Here is a 20,201-nt window from a genome sequence, read left to right as displayed (position 1 = left end):
TCCCTCGCATCACTCTACAAATTACTATGTTACCACATTCGAAGACATTCTTCAGAACCACAAATCCATTATGAAATCTTTATTAAAAACCACCAAAACAAATCAGTGTACAACTTTCATTAAAACATACAGACAAAATACAAGCACGTTACAATTTAAGCAAGATATACCTCAAATAGCATTGAAGAAAGAAACCAAAGCGCAACTAATTTCAGAGAGATGCACAAATGATTTTAAAGGGGGATGAGGCTTCAGGAGTGACCCCCCCCCCCCATCATTTAGGTAAAGGATACGACCTTCATTGTCCATAAATATATCAATCAGGGACCCTAAGAGTCTTTAGCTTGCAGCTCTAGTGAGAGGCTAAGGACAAGAGCCAGGAGCCCAAAAGAGGGGTGCATGAAAGGAAATCCATTGATTATAGCATTCAACCAAACTACAGAAGCAATATGTGACATTATTAGAAACCTTGTAACACTAACAGAAGAAGGGGAAAGGCAGCTAAACCTTACTAACTTAAATGAAACAATCAAAAAGAATGGAAAACAATCAGGTAGAAATTTAAGATCGAAAGTACCTAATGGGTTTGTGATAGGTGGGTCAAAATTATAAATGGCTCTGCACATACAATTAGTACCTTCAATAGAGTAAAAAGTTTCTTCATATACCACTCACATTCAAAGAACAGTCGATTGCAGCACTGCTTTTTCCAGCCATGGGTGACAATAACTCTAACATCTAAGATCAGTTCTAGAAGGAACAAAATCATTCCAGAGGAGGCAGACACAAAACACTTATGATGTAAATGCTTTCCATGTACAGTGCATTGAGTTCTTCATTCAAAACGGATTTGTAAACTTTCCACACCACAAGCCAGCACATTATTTGTTAGGAGTCCATTTGGCATACAAATTGTTTTAAGTTTCAGCTTTTAGATTCTAAACGTTGCCATCTTCATTAATCAAAGAAATTGCTTCGAGTGTTTTGACAAACATACTTCTAACTTAAACTGTTTCCATTACATGTTCTCTACAAAGAAGAAAATCTTGGGAGATGATATTTTTCTGTTACCATTCATACCTGTCAAGATTACACCAAACCTTGAGCCATTCATTAGCAGAACCGTAAGTCATGAAAGAAAATCAACAATTGAGGTATAAGTATTGACTTAGAAATACATACACGTATAGTTTCATCCTAAAATGTTCTTGCAAGCCTATGAGTTGTCCCAAAAACAAGATGGCAATTTTACTTCTCTAAGACAAATTACATAAACAAGGTACAACCAAGCTCAGATTAAAGTGGGAGTGGATTCAGAGATTTGTTATATAAAACTTTCCTCAAACAAGAGGCGCATCCCAAGATAAATTTAGTCTTTTAACAGAAGGGATAAACAGGTTAACTGGTCGTCATATATGGCGCGTGCCAAAGCATGATCAGGATGCACCACCATTCTGGGCTTAAAATGGAAAATCAGCCAATGAATCCAAATGGAGTAACCATTAAAAGCAGTGGTGGAGTTGATCATCGATATTAATGAAGAATACAAAATTTTGACCTTGGTAACAGAGGAGCAGTATGGCAAGTCTAATGACACAATTGCATAACCTTAATAACAAAAAAAATTAGCACTCACACACAAGCATTACACCCAAAAAAAAAGATAGCAACGATTACACAATCATCTCAATCTCCAAACATAGAAAGATATAGTTTCAGCCTTTAAAACGATTACACCACAATCAGACAGCAAAATGACTCGATAATAACTATATCAAGAACGCACATCACATAGATAGGAAAGCCAAATGGCATTGCTAAGAAATAACTATCTTAAAGTGCGTGCAGCATGTACCTGTCCAACATGTGTGCTATAAACATGAAATGAGTGATAAACTTTCCATCTTCGTCTTCCAAATAAATTAACCTCACACTGATCATGAAATACTGTAGAAAGTACTATCAAACAAGTCAAATGCAAGATTAAAGAAAAGGGAACAGCACAAACTAGAAATCAATACCAAGAAACTACCACTTGATTCCAAGACTATACCATCATTGTTATTAGTCAAAAAAGATATAGTTCAAACCATCTCAGACATGCATTTTTGTCTATTATCACAATTCATCCATGACCGTGGTTTTTATACTAAAAAAGAAAGTTACACCAATTATACTAAAAGATATAAACTCAGGGGGAAAAAAAGAATAGAAAAGTTCATAACTCACGGAAACCCCTTTCGAAGCTTCTGGATTGCAGAATACAGTTTCCTTCTTGAACCAACCGCATTTATTCCCATATCTTTCAAATCCTCCAATGTCAATAATGGCAACACTTGATCATCCACTTCATGTATCTCAAAAACCGGCGCGTATCGACTTAAACCTAACTCAATCAACCAAGTCCTAACTCCTTCCCATTTTCGCTCCGAATTATTATCATTATCATTATTCTCCATTTCTATTCCTTCATTTTCCCTACTCTCTGTAACCCTAACTCGACCAGAGCCCGTAACCATTCTCCGATTCCCGTGCCAGAAATCTAAACCAACATTGTCAGCAGAATGGACTGGACTTTGGTCTTTTGTAGGACTATCAGAATCAAGATCGAATTCCCGAACAAACCCTTCCTCTCCATTTGAATTCTCCAAATTATTATCTCCTTCTTCGATTCTTGAATTCGATGAAATCCAATTCGATCTCACTCTCTTCGTTGTCGCTCTCTTCGCTTTCCTTCTATGTCCGAACTCGACAAGATTCAACTCTCCGTTTTGACTATTTTTAATGACCTCGTGTTCTTCAATCTCGTTGTCGTTCCCGTTAACGAGATGAGTTAAAGAGCGTGCTTTGATTGATTTCGAAGATTCTTTAGGGATGCGCCACGTGTTGTGTTGCGGATGCAGCAGCTTTGTTGAGCGTCGCATGTGCGATTCGTATGCTGTTTGATGGTGATGGTCGCCGATCTCGCCGAGACGGACGCTTGGTCGACGTTGCCGTTTGAGTGCTGGTGGCGGTGGCCCTCGGTTTTCTGATTGAGCTAGAGCTGTTGTTGTTGCAGTTGTGGTGGGCTCTGTGGCGGTGGGTGCTGTTGTGGTAGCAGTGCCGGTGGTGATTGGGCCTTCCGGTGGAAGTAACTCGGCGGCCATTTTTTGATGAGAGAGTGAAAGTGTCTGTTTAGAGTCTTTAGACTGAACTGTGCGTAGGATAAGGGTTTGGATAGGAGAATCTGGTGCTTTCTGGAGTATCGTGTGTTTTTATTCTGGACCGTTTGATGACGGATATGGTTTTAGGTGATTTTTAAGGAAATATCGGGGTCACGGCCAGTGACACAGGAAGGTGCTTTGCTAGGCCCAGCTTGACGTTCTTTCTATTTTGGGCTGATAAGGCTATGTTTGGTTACCCAAGTAAGAACTCATTTCAACGAAAAGGTACATCAAGTTTTCATGGTACTGTTTGGTTATAAATTTCATCACAATATCTCAAGATTTTTTTTCTTGCTATTATAAATTAATGAAGAGTATGTGATGATTGCTAAGACCAGTAAATTAAGTTTTATAATTTCATCTTTTAAGAAAAATTCATGTTAAGTTATGCTGTATTTATATCACATTCTTCATATATTTAAAGAATTAGTTGGTTTATTTTAGTTTATACAAAAATATTTCATAATATATATTTTTCTAAATTGAAAAAATAAATTATAATTTTATTATATTTTTCCTGACGTTAACTTATTGTAAATCAAATTATAGTTCGATTATACAAGTAGAAAATATAATTGCTAGTATTTGTAAATTTTGTATTTATATACAAAAGTCTGATTACCATTAGTTTAATGAGGTTCTCAGAACCCTTTCCAATAACTCTTGCAATTGACAATAATGAAATTGTATGCTAACAAAGTTTTGACTATATAAAAATATATATAAAAAAAAATTGGGTGAAAATCTATTAAAAAAACGCATGCATGATAAAACTTTTTGTAAAGTTTTTTGCTAACAAAAAGAAAAGATAAATAATAAATTCCCAAATGTAATATTATGATATTATGAAAAAAAATATGATGAAGCACAAGCTTGTTTGAAAGAAAACTAAATAAATTTAACATGCGAATCTAGCAAAAGCATTATAGAATTATTGGTAATTTACTTTTCAATGAATGATCGTTTTTGTAATTTTATCTCGTCATTATTTTATGCAAACCTAGCGCGGCCGGGAAGTGGAGGGAACCACGAATAATTTAATTATATATCTTATGTACGATACCCAACACAACCAAGCCCGTCTAGCTCAGTTGGTAGAGCGCAAGGCTCTTAACCTTGTGGTCGTGGGTTCGAGCCCCACGGTGGGCGAATTGGTTTTTTTACTTTTTTTCGCATTCTTCCCGTTCCACAGAACCATAATCTCGAAATTTTATTTTTCATAGAAATAACAATGCTTTTCTTTCTTTTTTAAAATGAAAATATGATGTAGTTCGAGGGTCATGTAGTTTTATCGATACTTTCTTATAAATACGAAAATTATAATCTCTAAACAAATTATATTCCTGATTTGTGGATCTAATTTGTTTTGGAGCTTGAAAAGGCAGTTTTCATGAATTTTTATATGATCAAATGATGGGTGATTGAGGGGTCAACCAAGACATAAAAAAAGTTTAGTCATTGATTTATTTTTTATTTAAAATTGTGGTTTGTAATTGTTTTTTAAAAGTGATTTTTATATTGAAAAATATTAAAATGATATTTATTTTATTTTAAAAAATTTATTTATAAGATCAGCGTATTAAAATGTTCTAAAATATATATTAAAAAAATAAATTTTATTAAAAAAATAAATTTTTATGGAGCATAATTTACATCACATTTTCAAATGAAGCTGATATGATGAAAACCGCCGGAAGGAAAACATTGAAAATGGGATAAAAAATTAAAGGGGTCACTTGATATAAATTGAATTTTTTACCCGAGGTTGTGACAAGAAACCTCGAGAAATAAATTAAAATTTACCTCAAACGTAATTATGTTACTATTCCGTGGCACGTTAAAGAAAATCTTAAAAGAGGAAGGCCTGTTCTGCATTTCTAGAAATGTCTAAATTGACTGTGGATTTAAATTGTAATTTTTTATTTTATTTTGTTCTTTGAGCTTTTCTTTCTCTTTAATTGCATTCATTTGAGACCAAATTAATGACTAATAACTCCTAGTTTATTTAAAGATTACATAGCTCATAGAAAAAGGATTAAAACAAAAAACACATGAAAATCAGGTTTTCATTACTTTACTTTACTTTACTTTGGTTTTCATTACTTTTCAGCCTTTTAGTTTTTTGAATTTTATTTTTTGATCCAGAATTTTATTTTCTTTATTTTTTTAGTTTCTAATTTAAGATATAAGAAATAAAATTGCTAAAAAAATATCAAACAAGGTATCAGTTAATCATATTTTAACTATAAAAAAATGATTATTGATGTTAACATATTCTATTTGACTATAAGAGTTTTATTGGGGTGTTTTATACCCTTCATCTTGTCAAAACAATAGATTGAAATTAAGAAATGATTTTTCCTTTTGGTTTGGCTTTGTGTTTTAAAACAAATTCTATGTTGTTTTTATTTGATTTGTCCTGAGAATTGTTTTAGTGTTTTTAAATAAAAAAATATTTATATTTTTCAAGTTTGATTTTTCAACCACCTGTTGGAAATAAGATGGTAGATAAAACGTTGCTTATCTTTAAAAAAAAATATGAGATGAACAACATGTCATCCATCTAGACCCCAACATATGTTTTTTTTTTTTTTACTTTATCTTATTTATTTCTTTAAATAAAAATTAATTAAAATAGATTCATTCAATTTATATGGAGGATGCTCGACTTAGTGGGTATTCAATTTTAATTTAGATTAATTAAAATAAATAATTTTTTTTGTGATGGTTTTTCACGAAACATCATTTAAGTTTTACTTGGTTTACAAATTATACTGAAACATGCTTTTTCTCATACCAGTTAGCAATTTTTTTAGCTTTCCTACAAGATTTGTTTTTATTGATTTCATTTAATTGCTATCCCAATCACTTTTGGTTTATAAAATATTAAATTATTCCAAATCAATTTGATTATAACTAAAAAAAACAACATCGACAATGTTTTTTTTATACTCTGGGTGCACAGTGAAAAACTGGGAGCTCTTTAGGTTTATATTTATATATATATATATATATATATATAACAGACCTCTGCTAATCCATATGCAATTGACGCTCAATTTCATACATTCATAGGAGATAGTACCGTAGTTATTAACTATATATCAATTCAATGAGTTGATCCAATAATTTATTAACTTGAAACTTGATTTGAATTGAGTTTCATTTCAAATTTTCTTAGAGATTGATTCGATTAAAACATGTTGACCAACTAGGTAAACTCTAAGGAATTTTTTAAAATTCTATTTGTCCAAGATCACCCCTTAACCTATTCCCAACATCCCGAGTCAACCGAAGTCTATTATTTCTCACCAGTAAGAAGACAAATAACACATACATTAAATATAAGCAAACTTCAAGGACATGGAACGTGCTTAAAACTGAGTCAGAGATTACTTTCTTTGGTAGACAGACCCCACACGGGAGACGACTCAACTTGAACATTGACTCAAGTAATACAAAAGTACATGTGATAAATAAACTGATTTCGTTGCCCTATCTGAATGCAATGCACATGAGCTCATAAACAGTCTCGAGGCTCTAACATGAGATCATTAAAAGTTAGATGGAGTGTTTTCCCTAGCAGGACGACTTCTTGAACTAATCTGCGTGTTTGCTTGATCCATGTATTCCTGGGCTGCTTGTTATGCATCAGTGATATTCTATAAGACAAGCCTGCACATATGATGTTGCAATCCGACAACGACACTCTACAAAAACAATTTGTTTGACAATCCAACATGGTTTACGAAGCAAGTGTGTGTGTTCTGAATCTCAGAAGATCACGTGATTTACTACCAGTAAACTAAAATGAAATATAATTAGAAATAAAATTAGAATTGTGATCAAATTCTGTAATTGTTATGTCATCAAGTAATTTTTATTTAATTTCATGGTATCATTGAATAATATTTAACACTAGTTTTTCGAATAAAATACAATTAAAAAATTAAAAATATTTTTTATTTTACTGGGTCGGACCCGCTTTAATGCATGTTGAGTTTTGGACCGGACCCGGTCTGGCCAGACAAGATCCAACCGGAATAGTGTAACATAAACAGTGTATCAATGTACACTGTTCATGCTAATTGCACTGTTCAGTGAACAATGTAATTAGCATGAACAGTGCGTGAAAAGTAGGAACTCCTTACTTTTCTTTCTTTACGTTTCGGACGCAAGAATAATGTGGAACCCATGAACAGTAAATCTCATTTTTATCTTTACCAAACGGCTTAAATCTGTTGTTTAATTAAAACGCAGTTACAGCTGGATAAACAAAAAGGCTCTTGTAATACTCGAAACATGTATTTATACTAGTTTATAATACTTCAAGAGACTTAAAAAATAAATATATTTTTAATAGTTACGTGCCACACCTAGAAGAGATCTAGGAAAATTAAACGAAACTTCGAATGAAATTCCAACACTTTGGAGTTCTGGATTCCTCAAAAGTGGGATTATCAGAATTGGGAACATGATTTTATGATGTTTTGCCTTGCATTTGAGTACTGCTTTGATAATGCTCTTTAGTAGTTCTTGAGGTGTGGCTGTAACAAGGAAGGGAGCATGGAGGATCCAGATTCTAGAATAGACGGCAATTGAAGTTCCGAGGTAAATAGCTCCTGGAATTGGCATGTTGATAAGGGAGGAATCAGTTATACTACAGGAGAAGCTTTGAAATCTAAATAACATGATAAATATTTAATTACCTGCCATGCTTGTGTCTCCCTGTTGAAGTTCACTTCAAACTCATCAATGAACGCTCCATTAAGCAAATCAAGTTGTGCTTCAAAAGACTGAACAGAGAAATATTCATGAGATTGCTAATTGCATACCAATATGAAGAGGCCATTTTAGGCAGTGCCTTCATTAGTTCTTACCTGCACTCGATCTTTTAGAAACTGGACGTATCTGATTATCTCATCCAGTACGCTAGCCTTGCCAGTTATCTGTTAATTATATGACAACCAATTGAAATAAAAACAGAATAATCGGTATTAGCAGACGACTTGGAAATTATATTTACCGTATCACATCCAGGAACTAGAGATTGCAGCAGCTTCATCCTTGAACTGATTCTCTCTCTTCTCACCTTCAAAACCATGTTTCATAAAGAATAAATAAGACAATCTGGCCGCTAATTAATTAAAAGCGAGCAGGTTCAATTAATCTGTCCTTTAATCAATTACCCTTTCAGCAAGGCTATGACTGTCTGTTGCTTCACCCCTCCTTGCCCTGACGTGAACGTAGCCTGTTGGAGGCTCAACAGGAACTTTCTTCTGTTTTTTTGCTGGCCTCACCCTCTTTGCATTTCTTGAGACAGAACTGTTTGGGTTTAGTTTCTGCCTTTTGCTTTCTCTTTTTACCTGATCACAGCCAACGAAATACAATAATGTCGTCATCAACATCAATCATATAATTTTCATGTAAACGACTGTCATGTCTTAATGAAGTACCTTTATGGCTGGCGACGAGTGCTTTCTCAATTGCCACAATGATGGGGTCATCGCCTGACTAACTTGATTTTCTTCGCAGCACTGAAGATCAACTGCCATGGACGAACTTGAATTATGCCTTGCAATCGTTGAAGAGTGGTCTGCAGTGCTTATGGAAGGGACTTTCGCAATGCTGTTGTCATCAGCATGGATAGTTTCAAGGATTCTTTCAGCATGCAAAGGGCTCTCCTGGAGACATTCATATAGAAGATTTGGAGAAAACAAAGTTCCGCTAAAAATGGTGTTTGAATCGAGCTGAAACTCGTCAACAACAGAAGCAGGATGCTGTTGCTGGTAAGAAAAAACTGCCATTTTGGGGTCTTCAAACTAAATTCTAAGTTGGCAGCAAAGCAGATGAGAGCTGGCACCTGGCAGGAAGAGGAAGGGACCGGTCGGTCTCGAAAAATTAAGAACCAATATATAGACGCCAAATACTGGAGGCGGTGGGGTATGGTGGAGTAATTTACTCACGGGATTTAAGGTTATAACAGTAAATAGCTTTTTTTAACTAGTTCTTGTTTTATATATAATGAGATAACATGTCTATCTACTTCTCCACGTTTATAAAATAAATATATTTAATAGTGTTATAATTATAAATAATAGAAACTAAAAATATTATAAAGCTAATATTTTATTATGAAAAAAAAGTTATATTAGGGATTAAAAATTTAGGGACTGAACAAAATAATTTGTAGTAATTCACAGTTTTTTGTGAGGAAAAATAAAGTGTTTTCGCCACATGATTTAGTTTTTCTATTAATAAAAAACAAAAAAATTACAAAGCTAAATTCTCAAACAACTTAATATTAAAAAAAAATCGACAAAGATAATTTTGGAATGAAAAAAAACCCATGATAAAAAATATTGTAGCAATTGACAATGTTTTGTGAGGAAAATTACAATGTTTTTTTCCCAATACAATCGACAAAGATAATTTTAGAAACAATCATAAAAAAACCATTTAGAGAAATATTGTAGCAATATACAATGTTTTATAAGAAAAACAACAACGCTTTCCTCGTATAATTTAGTTTTATTGTAATTATAATTTTTAACCAACTCAATATTAAACAAAATCGATAAAGATAATTTTGGAAAAAATTATGTGGGAAAATACTATAGCAATTCACGGTGTTTTAAAAAAAAATTACAAAATTAAATTATCAATCAGCTCAATATTAAAAAAAAAATTGACAGAGATAATTTTTGAAAAAAAAAACACAAAAAAATCATGTTAGAAATACTGTAGCAATTCACAGTGTTTTGTGATGAAAGCTACAGTATTTCCCCACATGATTTAACCTTATTTGTAATGACTTATAATTATAATTTTCAACCGGCTCAATATTAAAAAAATAAAATTGACAGAGATAATTTTTAAAAAAATCATAAGAAAAAAAAAACTATATTAAGAGACACTGTAACAATCCACAGTGTTTTGTGAAGAGAGCTACAGTGTTTTCTCCATATGACTAAACTTTATTACAAAGTTAGATTCTAACTTGTTCAATATTAAAAAAAATAACATCAAAAAATATAATTTTGACAACAACTATTATAAAAAAAAAACACAAAAAAATAGAAAAAAATCATGTGAGGAAAAATTGTATCAATCCATAATGTTTTGTGAAGAAAGTTACAATGTTTTTCTCACATGATTTAGCCTTACTTGTATTTACTTGTAATTGTAATTCTTAACCAACTTAATATTAAAAAAAAATTAACAAAGATAATTTAAAAAAAAAACATAAAAAAACACACAAAAAAAACTATATAGAAAAAACATTGTAGCAATCTACACTAATTTGCGAGGAAAATTGCAGTGCTCCCCTCACATATTCTAATTGTAATTCTTAACCAGCTTAATATTAAAAAATAAAATCAAAAGAAAGAATTTTGGAGAAAATCATAAAAAAAAAAAACAAGGAATACACTGTAGTTACTTTTGTAATCCACAGTGCATTAGGTGTTGGTAAATATTAAATTCTCCATACCTTTTAGCTTATTACTTAATTATTTCTTATATTCTATAAACTAACTAATTGATTAATTTTAATAAACTATATAGCATCGAGCAGCTATAATTAACTCATTAACTAATCGAGATGTTTAAAAATGATGTAAAACTTGTATAAACCACATGGTAGCCACTCCCAAATATTGTTAGAGTCCATGTACTTTTTTTAATATTTCAAGGATCCTGGTATTATCATTTTTTATATTTATAATGTTATATGATTGTCTTTATTAAGCAATTTCATAATGACAAGTGTAAATTACTAAGAAATTTTATCGTGTTATTAATAGCATCATAATAATTATTTTTAAATTTATTTTTTAAAAATAGATGTAATCAGAAAATAAAAATTATAGGTAAAGATATTCTTAATACTTTTGATGTATTATGAGTTTTTTTTTTGTGTTTGTTTTTTTAAAAAATGTTAATTCAACGGTAATTTTTTTTGTAAACTACCTACAACATATAATATTTCATTAATGTATATTTTAGTTCTTAAAAAATCTTAAATATTTAACTTATATATATGTAGAGAGATCTAGTGAATAAACTCCTTTAAAATACTAAAATCACCTTTCACAATAATTCTCAGGTATCCATATTTAGGCGTTTACTACAAAGACGACAACTTCCTATGGAAGGATAGTATTCATAAAATGACAACACTGAGAACTCAAATTCAAGAAAAAACAACTAGAATCTGAATGCCTCAGCATCCCTCCCTCCGTGCCTGTTAACTCTATAATACTAGCACAATTGGATTGCCGTACCTTCCGGAAAGACTTTTCGTGTTGACCTGAATTTTATTAAGCATTTGCAATCCTAGATACTGGTGCAAAACCAGGGGTTGTGCTTTGGTTTGAAACTAGGAAATTATCGCCACCGTCCAGATTTGAGGTTGCTGGACTCCCAGCCTGTTAAACACCGACCACTAGAGAGATCCGACCATCAAACGATCAACAGTATAAGCCATAGTTTTAAGATCCGGCCAGGTTCAAAGTCCGGGTTCCGGGTTTTGACCTGATCGTCGGGTCAATTTTTGTAAAAAAAATCAAAACGACATCGTTTTAGTAAAAAACATAAAAAATAAAAGTCAACGGGTTTGCAGCCGGGTCTTGACCGGATCGTCGGGTCATACCATGTTTTTTTTTTATTATTTTTTCTTCAACCCAGCCCTGTTCTAGCTCAAGATCCCGGGTCGACCTGCCGAACTGGGCTGGCTTTTCAAAACTATGGTATGAGCATCTCTTAATTTATGCGAGAAGAGGAGATGACCCTTTTGCTTCGCTATCATCTAAACGACACCGATTTCGACCATAATGTTTAAGGACAGAAGGTGCAGGGGATGCTATATCACTGCTGGATAATGGATATTTCATGTTCATCTGTAGTGTATTCTTAAATAATTTCTCATTTAATTATTTGGATAAATTATAATGACTAACTTTATACCCTTATAGGACATCCGATAGGATGCCATATTTCTATTTCACAACCGCTGTGAAACCTTCCTTCTATCCATATCTCTTTCTTTCTTGAAAAGCTAAACCACGTTTCCCTTACTTGTATTTCATTATTCCAATCTGTCAGTGTATATTAAGAACTTGGAGTGTGAAAATAAAAATAAAAAGCAAAACGAAGAGGAAACAAATTTTGCCAAGTGCCAACAGTACTTTCTGCATTAAGAACAAATAGATAGAGAAAGAGAAACTCAGAGACACACAACCTGCTGATGCTGATGCAGCCCTTCTTTTAGCTCCATTAATCACTCCCCCCCTATAATCTCATGAAAATATATCAATGTTTTATAATTTACTGGAAAGTTGTCTGTTTTAAAATCTACTTAAAATACAGTTTTTTTTATATAAAAAAAAAAAAACAAAACTATATCATTTCAACTCTGACAAGGCGTTGAAGGTCAAGAGAACTTATGCTCCTTTAAAAAACTCTTTCCTTCTGCAATTTCACAACTAATACTGTGGATGAATCAATTTAATAAGCAAATTATAAGGATGTTTGATAGTGTGATTATAGTTATTTTTTAAAGTGTTTTTTTATTTAAAAATATATTAAAATAATATTTTTTTAATTTTAAAATTTTATTTTTTATATAAATACATAAAAAATATATAAAAGAATTAATTTTTAATAAAAAAAATATTTTTTATCCAGTCTCCATATATTTGAGACGCAATCCTAATCGGCAATCAAGAAGTCACTTTAAGGCATGTTTGGGGGTATAATCGCGGTTACTTTTCATTTAGAAAAGTATCAAAATAATATTTTTATAATTTTTAAAAAAGTATTGTTGATATCAGCGTATCAAAATAATCTAAAAATATTAAAAAATTATTAATTTAAAATAAAAAAAATTATATTTTTTTAAAAATGTTTTTGAAATGTAAAAACATGTGATAAAATTCCATCAACTCTGCTAGCTAAGAATTTACCATATGACATTGGAGCTAAAACAACCAAGTAAAATTAAAAGATAGGTGAAAATTTTCTTCTAAAGATTACAACTAGAACTTTTACGCAACCTTTCACAAAGCTAAGTTTAAGAGTCGAATTCATGAAACATCACGAACTTTCTTGGAAACAGATTGAATCAAAGCAATGAAATTTAATCAAACAAAGTCAGCTAGCACATTCATCAAATTACCGACGAAATTCAGCGCAAGTAAATCACGTTTCTCGTAGGCATTGGCTTTGTGTTTGCATGATAATATACCAGTGAACGTAAAGACATTTCTAATTTATTTAACAGAGTATGTTACAAAGCAAAGAAATAATATGATTTAAAGAAACTTTGTGCTATACATGTACGCTCTTGATCGACAGAGACACGACACAAATGATATTGAAAAATTACATTACAGTTTTGAAAGATTAACATAGATATCTGTTGCCTATGCTCTGGACAACAGGAACTTATCCTTAAAAGAGTGGGGTTAGTAGACAAGGCATTGCCTGCTTCTTCTTTTTTTTTAAAAAAAAACACATAATATAATGGACTTTTTTTTTTCTTGTACATCTCCAAAGTCAGTGAATGGCACATGGTTCATGGAGAAGTGTTTGTTTTGAATACAGATAAACATAAAGCGAAAAATGAGCCACGGAGAGAGAAGGCAGTGCTCTATTGAGAAATGGGATGCCTGATCTCATGAGCAATAGAGTGCATGCATGCAAGCACGGTGGTATTTCCTTATACTCAACCGTGTTACAGAGCAATTGGCCCCCACTCCGACGTGGGCTGCTCATTAAAAACGGGAAGAATGCTTTCAAGAAAGCAAGCATAGCCGCCGGTAGCTGTTTGGTTCTGGGAAAAATAACGTTGTGCACCAAAAGATAGTATCTGGGCAAAAGATGTTTCGTAGAAAGCGTTCCAACGTGTCTAGCATGTTTTTTGCCTTGGATCGAAGAGCTGTTGACATCCTACTGGCTAGCTCCTAGGATGTATTGCTTTGAAAAATTGGAGCATGCAACGGAATTATCAAACCTTTGAAATAATGCCATGCTCACGGGTTGGCTTTTTGACAAGGATACAGCTATATTTTTATCTTGTTTTGTGTTTTAAAAATATTTATATTTTTTATTTTTTATTTTTTATTTATTTTAAATTAATATATTTTTAATATTTTTAAATTATTTTGATGTTTTAATGTTAAAAATAATTTTTAAAAATTAATAAAATTTTATTAATATATATTTGAATACGAAAAGTCAAGTCATGCTAGAAAAGTGACGTATTTTGTTCTTATTAATTATTTGGATTGTTATATTTGTGCTGCATAAATCTTTTGTAGGAATATTTATGAATAAACGGCATAGAGTTAATTAAATCCAGGTCTGTATTGCACGAAGCAATTAGAGTGTGTTTGGCATTGCGGTAGCTGTTGTAGTTGTGGTTTGAAAAAAATTATTTTATAAAAAGTACTTTTAATTGAGGTTGGTTTGAAAAATAGGTGTTTGGTTAAAACTATGATTGGAATTGAGGTTGAATAAAAAGTAGTTTAATGTGTTTGGTTAAGAATGCTTTTGAAATTAAAGTTATAAAATAATTTTAAAATATATATATTAATATTGATGGTTTTTAATTTAAATGTTGTAGATTTAACTATTGTTATTATTTCATGAAATAAATAATACTTTATATGAAATATTTTTTATTATTCCGTTAAACCATCTACAATTCCATTACGTACAAAATTCATCCGACAAGAACTACAATTTCTATAATTTTTTGAGCGTGCAATAAAATTAGATAAAATATTATCAGGAATAAAATTGATTTGATATTACAATGCGAGTGAATTTAATTCACTCTAAACTAGTTTTTCAGGAAAAAAATATTATTTACATGACAATACAAGTAAATTTAATTAATTCTAAACTAGTTCTTTTTTTTAAATGTACAAAAAATAAATATATTGAAAAAAAAAAACTCACGCGAACAGTGCAATTCACTTGCACTATTCGTGTGCACAGTGCAATTCACTTGCACTGTGCATGCAAACAGTGCAAGTAAATTGCACTGTGCATATGAGACCTCAACATTAAAAAGCAGCTCAGAGCTGCTGCGCAAAAATCACGCTGGAAACGTGAATTGTTATGGGGCCCACTAAATTTAAATTGCGTTTTTGATGTAACCAAGCATTGTGTTTGCTGTGGTTGCTTCAAACGCAGAAGCAACCACGCAAACAAACGTAATTTTAATTGGCCTAAATCCCATTATTTAATTTCTATTTAACTTTTGGATCGTGATTGTGATTAAATTTTACTAGTAGATTCTACGAATGCAATTCTATAAGATGTTGGTTTGCTATAATTAGCCAAGGTCCAAATTAGATCTAAAAAGTATTGTCCATGCATTTTTGTTATTTTTCTTTTTATTTTTGGATTTTCTAATTTATTTAGAATTTAGATTTTTTTTATTTTTAAAATTTTATAATCTATTTAAATTGATTTTTAGATTTATTTAAAACGTTGTCAACCAAAAATAAAATATTTAATATAAAATTCTGAATTAAAATTTTTATATGATAGCCATACTGGACACAATTACCAAACCTATACAATAACGCATGCTCAAAAGTAGGCTTTTGACAAGAAGCATGCCCTGCGGAACCGGGCGCGGTTACATCTAAGTAATTAAATTCTTAGGAACATTATATAATATATATTCCACATTTTCGATAGGTAATCGATTTAAAATCTTAATCAATGTTGGATTTTTTAAATAAATACTAAGCATGACTTGATATTGTATTTTTTTTATTAAAAAAGGCTTAATAAAAAACTAATAAGAATGAAAATGAAATATAATTTAAAATATAAATATATTCTATATTCTTAAATGTATTCAAATGTTTAAATGTTGCATATTTTTTTTCTAATAGAAAAAAATTTAAATTATGTTAATATTGATTTAATATAATCTAGTTGACTTTATATGTCAAAAATTAATTTATACAATCTATAAAATTATAGTTTGACTAAAAAAATTAAAATAATATTTTTTTAATATTAAATTCACTTGTTAATCAATATGTCAAGAATTTTTTTTTAAAAAAAACTTATGTTTAATAATATACTCGGATAAATCAGATGAGAGTAGATGAGAGTTGATGGAGAATATTTGTTTAGTTTTTGTGATTGGACACAATATAAAAGTGATTATCCACAAAACTTAATTATAAAAGTTAATTTTTTTTGTTTTTTTAAATTTATTTTAATGGATCCCACTTGAAACTCAGTCTCGAACTCTAAAACAAGTACACACGTAGAATGCTAGCTAGGCTGGTTGAATTTTTGATGTTTGGTCAATTACAGCTAATGTAGTGGATTGCTCAGTGCATGGCGTCCAGTCGGAGTGGTTCTCAAATTGATGGGCCACCGTTTTTAATTTGGCGGTATCTTGATTCCGCTGATTATGACTGAATTATCGTTGATATTTTGAATCCTTTGAGAAATGAAACTTTCCCGTAAAAAATCTGGGAAATTAGCGCATATATTTTTTTCCCCAGAAAAATAGCATATCTATGCGGTACTCTACTAGTATATATTGTTCTCCACGGTGCAACTCGAATTTATTTTTTTGTTTTTTAAAATCAAACAAGGTTAAAAATGGATCAAGTAACTTGACCCGGTCTGGATCATATTTGAAATTAACCAACCAAACAGAGATTTAAAAATATTGAAGGTAATAAAAGAAAATCGTTCAAGCTTTACTAAAGGATAGAGAGGAGAGAGAACATCGACGACGCCCTGTTGTCTAATCCTCTAAACTTGAACTCCATGATATTGTCTGTACAAAAAGTAGAAAAAAAGGAGCTCCCTTGGAGATTCTGACTGGGAGAAGAAAGACAAAGATGGCAAGTTTATAATCAATATAACAATATAGGTGCTCTATACTTGTAGCTGTCCCGCCGTTTCTTTAGCGGTTACTGGGAGGTTTTGTTACTATGTCTTTTAATTTTATCCTGGAAAAAAATAATTAAAATCTAAAATTAACTAGAAAAATAATTAAAATAAAAAAATAACAACATTTCTTAGATTTAATTTTAGAATCTTCTGAACTTTGTTACTATATATATATATATATATATATATATATATATATATATATATACACACACACAATCAAATAATCAATTCAAATAACCTGATCAATGATAGAAACAAGCATAAAAAAGCATCAAACAATCAACACAATAAATAAAAAGATAAAGTTAAGAAAGTGTGCACGGGGATTTTTTAGAGATTTAGATAATAATCTACTCCTTTTCATGAACCATCCTTCAAGAGTTTAATATCACATACAATCTTTTTAGTGAGCTTATCAATGAGCTTCCTTGTTTTTTGCTTCTTTTTTTTCCTTGCAATAGTATGTTTTTTTTAAATAATGACTTATAGAAATCACGAGATAAGTGGCTCGTGTTATGCTGAGGGTTAGGAATTTTATTTTCTAATAAAAAAATATCAAGGAAATGATAATTTAAATCAATATGGGTTAACATAACTAACATGTAACTTGGGATAAGAGATCAAGATAACCCATAAACAAAAAAAAAAAAAAAAAAGAGAAAAAACTACAAAGCTCGAGGTCCAATAACCTAACATCAAATGATGAAATAAGAAAAAATAATTTTTTTAAAAATAATATCAAAGAAAAAAACTCGAGTCAACCCATGTTAATTTAATTAACCAACCACTTGCAATATGAAATTGAGATAAAAAAAAAATTAAACTCTTAAAATAATGGCCTAGTAAAAAAAATCAAGTTCAATAAAAACAAAATATTGAAAAACAACTCAAACTAGTATGGGTTAACTTGACTACCTCACACTCGGGAGAGCCTCGCAGAAAAATAACAAAACTTAAGGGCCAATAATCTAATGCTAAATTATAAAATTAAAAAAACAAATCAATTTCAAAAAAAAGATCAAGAAAAAAATTAAGTAAAACCGAGTTAACTCGATTAACCCGCCACCCAAGATATGAGATTGGGATTACCCAATAAAAAAAATAGAACAAATAATGAAGTTTAAGGCCCAATAACTTGATGTTAAATAATTATTTTGATAAAAATAATCAATTTTCAATGAAAGGATTGATAAAATGAAATTAAATCACACTAGGTCATGAGATTAAGATTACCATGTAGAAAGAAAGATATGAAAAAATAACAAAGTAAAATTTCTATCACAAAGCAATTTAAAATCCAAATAATGCAAACTAAATTTGACATAAAAACTAAATGAGAAAAAAAAATTAGGGACTAAATTGAAAAACGATAAAGAAAAGAATAAAAAATAGTAATAAAAAAATTAGATCAAAATTAGATAAAAAAAATCTAAATAAAATAAGATGTTGATGGACAAAATTGAAAAAACATGATCAATAAAAAAGGATAAAAAAAATAGCAATAAAAAATAAGGATCAAAATTGGATAAAGAAAACAAATGCAATAAAATGATGAGCTGCGAGATTGAAAAACAAATAAATCAAGAAAATAATAAAACATCAAATAGAGCAATCAAAAGAATAAGAACCAAATTATATATAAAAATCAAATCAAGTAAAATTCTCAGGGGTGAAATTGAAAAGAAATCTAAAATTCAAAACGCATCAAAAGCAAAGCAAATAGTAATTAGAAGAATAAAGGCAAAAATTGATAAAATTACAAACTAGATGACACAATTGTTTTTTGAAAGAGTTGTCATGAATTTCTAGGCTAAAGGAGAGAAAAATGAGGAAAAAAAATCCATCCAAGTCCAACTATATTTTCCGTTACTTGCATATACACCACACCACTAGAAAAATAACGGCACACGTCGCTACCTGGATGGTAGAATTTGGTAGCCAAATGACCCTGCACACGTTGCTTGAAGAATGTGTTGACCATCATGTGCTGACGTATGCTTAACACGTGTCGCACCCTCACAGCTCGTAAACCATGGAGTCAAAATTTTGAAATTTTAAAATGTCCTCGATTATAATCAAGGCTTTTTTCAAGGATGTGTGCGGATTTATTACTCCCAATAATATTTTGGATATTCATCCTTTAAGGATTTCTTTATCCAAACATTAACGATGAATAACATATGAATTCCCCCCAAAATAAGATTTTTATAGTTTTTGGAATATTGGCCAATACCCTGTGGAGTTTTACAAACATGTTGTAAAATCCAGAAATGCAAGAAAATAATTTTTTGTTGTGTTTACGAAATCCATGCGAAAACACCTTTTTAAAACTTCCAATATTTTTTGTATATAAAAAAAAACGTTTAAAACATGTTAGGGTATTGGTCGTATGCAACACACAAGAAAACATTTTTTGATATGTATGTATATTTGCTGCCGTTGCGTCGAAAACCAGGTATTCTAAATACTAGATTTGTATCTTTACGGTATAAAAATACAAACCAACATTAAGCCATTTTGACAGAAATATGCAGGAAAATCAACAATATTTTTTCAAAGATTTTTCAGAATATTATATATATATTTTATTTTTATATATATATATATACACACACATATATAATATAATATAGTATATTTTATAATATATAATATAATATATTATGTGGGCTGGGCCGGCCCAAATAAATGAGCCAGACTCAGCCCAGCAGGAATTGGGCCGAAACAAGCCTGTACTGGTTACTGTACACATAATAACCGGGTTACTGTGTGCACAATAACCAATTAATTAATTAGCTAGTTACTGTGCACATACACAGTAACCGGGTAATTATTTTCTTGCTTGCAGAACATGCATAGTGCACGTTCTGCATGCAAGAAGATGAACAGTAAAACGAGATAAGGGGCAGATGGTTGACTTGTGGCGGTTCTGAAGGCGGTGCTACTAGCGGTTGCTGACCGGAGGATGGCTGGGATGGTGGTCGGCCTTTCTTCCTTTTTCTCTGTGTTTGTTTTTGTACTCTGTTCTCCTTTGCTTCCTTTTTCCTTCTGCTCCCA

At 30.9% G+C, this 20,201-nt stretch overlaps 2 protein-coding genes and 2 non-coding genes across 4 annotated transcripts; 1 reads left to right on the top strand and 3 right to left on the bottom strand.

Moving 5' to 3' along the window:
* Nucleotides 1–2,035: 2,035 nt before the first annotated feature.
* LOC118054439 (uncharacterized) lies at nucleotides 2,036–3,258 on the bottom strand. Its single transcript, XM_035066033.2, has one exon. It carries the CDS (start codon nucleotides 3,144–3,146, stop codon nucleotides 2,226–2,228), a length of 921 nt encoding a protein of 306 aa, XP_034921924.1. The 5' UTR covers nucleotides 3,147–3,258; the 3' UTR covers nucleotides 2,036–2,225.
* A 1,021-nt stretch (nucleotides 3,259–4,279) lies between these two features.
* TRNAK-CUU (transfer RNA lysine (anticodon CUU)) lies at nucleotides 4,280–4,352 on the top strand. Its single transcript has one exon. It is a non-coding gene; the product is annotated as a tRNA-Lys (tRNA).
* Nucleotides 4,353–7,615: 3,263 nt separating this feature from the next.
* On the bottom strand, nucleotides 7,616–8,154 carry LOC118054560 (uncharacterized). Its single transcript, XR_012169392.1, has 3 exons — nucleotides 8,084–8,154; nucleotides 7,913–7,999; nucleotides 7,616–7,825 (listed from the first exon to the last, which is right to left on the bottom strand). It is a non-coding gene; the product is annotated as an uncharacterized protein (transcript).
* Nucleotides 8,155–8,380: 226 nt separating this feature from the next.
* On the bottom strand, nucleotides 8,381–9,010 carry LOC140954246 (uncharacterized). The gene is made up of 2 exons (XM_073408370.1): nucleotides 8,660–9,010; nucleotides 8,381–8,569 (listed from the first exon to the last, which is right to left on the bottom strand). The coding sequence occupies exons 1-2, from the start codon at nucleotides 9,008–9,010 to the stop codon at nucleotides 8,381–8,383; spliced, it is 540 nt and encodes a 179-aa protein (XP_073264471.1).
* Between the last annotated feature and the right edge of the window lie 11,191 nt (nucleotides 9,011–20,201).

The sequence above is a fragment of the Populus alba genome, chromosome 3 (assembly GCF_005239225.2).
Source record: "Populus alba chromosome 3, ASM523922v2, whole genome shotgun sequence".
Taxonomy (NCBI): domain Eukaryota; kingdom Viridiplantae; phylum Streptophyta; class Magnoliopsida; order Malpighiales; family Salicaceae; genus Populus; species Populus alba.
The sequence above is the reverse complement of the archived record's forward strand: the minus strand, read 5'-3'. Positions and strand labels throughout refer to the sequence as shown.

Coding starts and splice junctions, on each gene's coding strand:
- LOC140954246 (XM_073408370.1), bottom strand. CDS start 9,010: ATGGCAGTTTTTTCTTACCAGCAACAGCATCCTGCTTCTGTTGTTGAC. Junction 8,570..8,659: donor ACTCGTCGCCAGCCATAAAG/GTACTTCATTAA, acceptor GGCTGTGATCAG/GTAAAAAGAGAAAGCAAAAG.
- LOC118054439 (XM_035066033.2), bottom strand. CDS start 3,146: ATGGCCGCCGAGTTACTTCCACCGGAAGGCCCAATCACCACCGGCACT.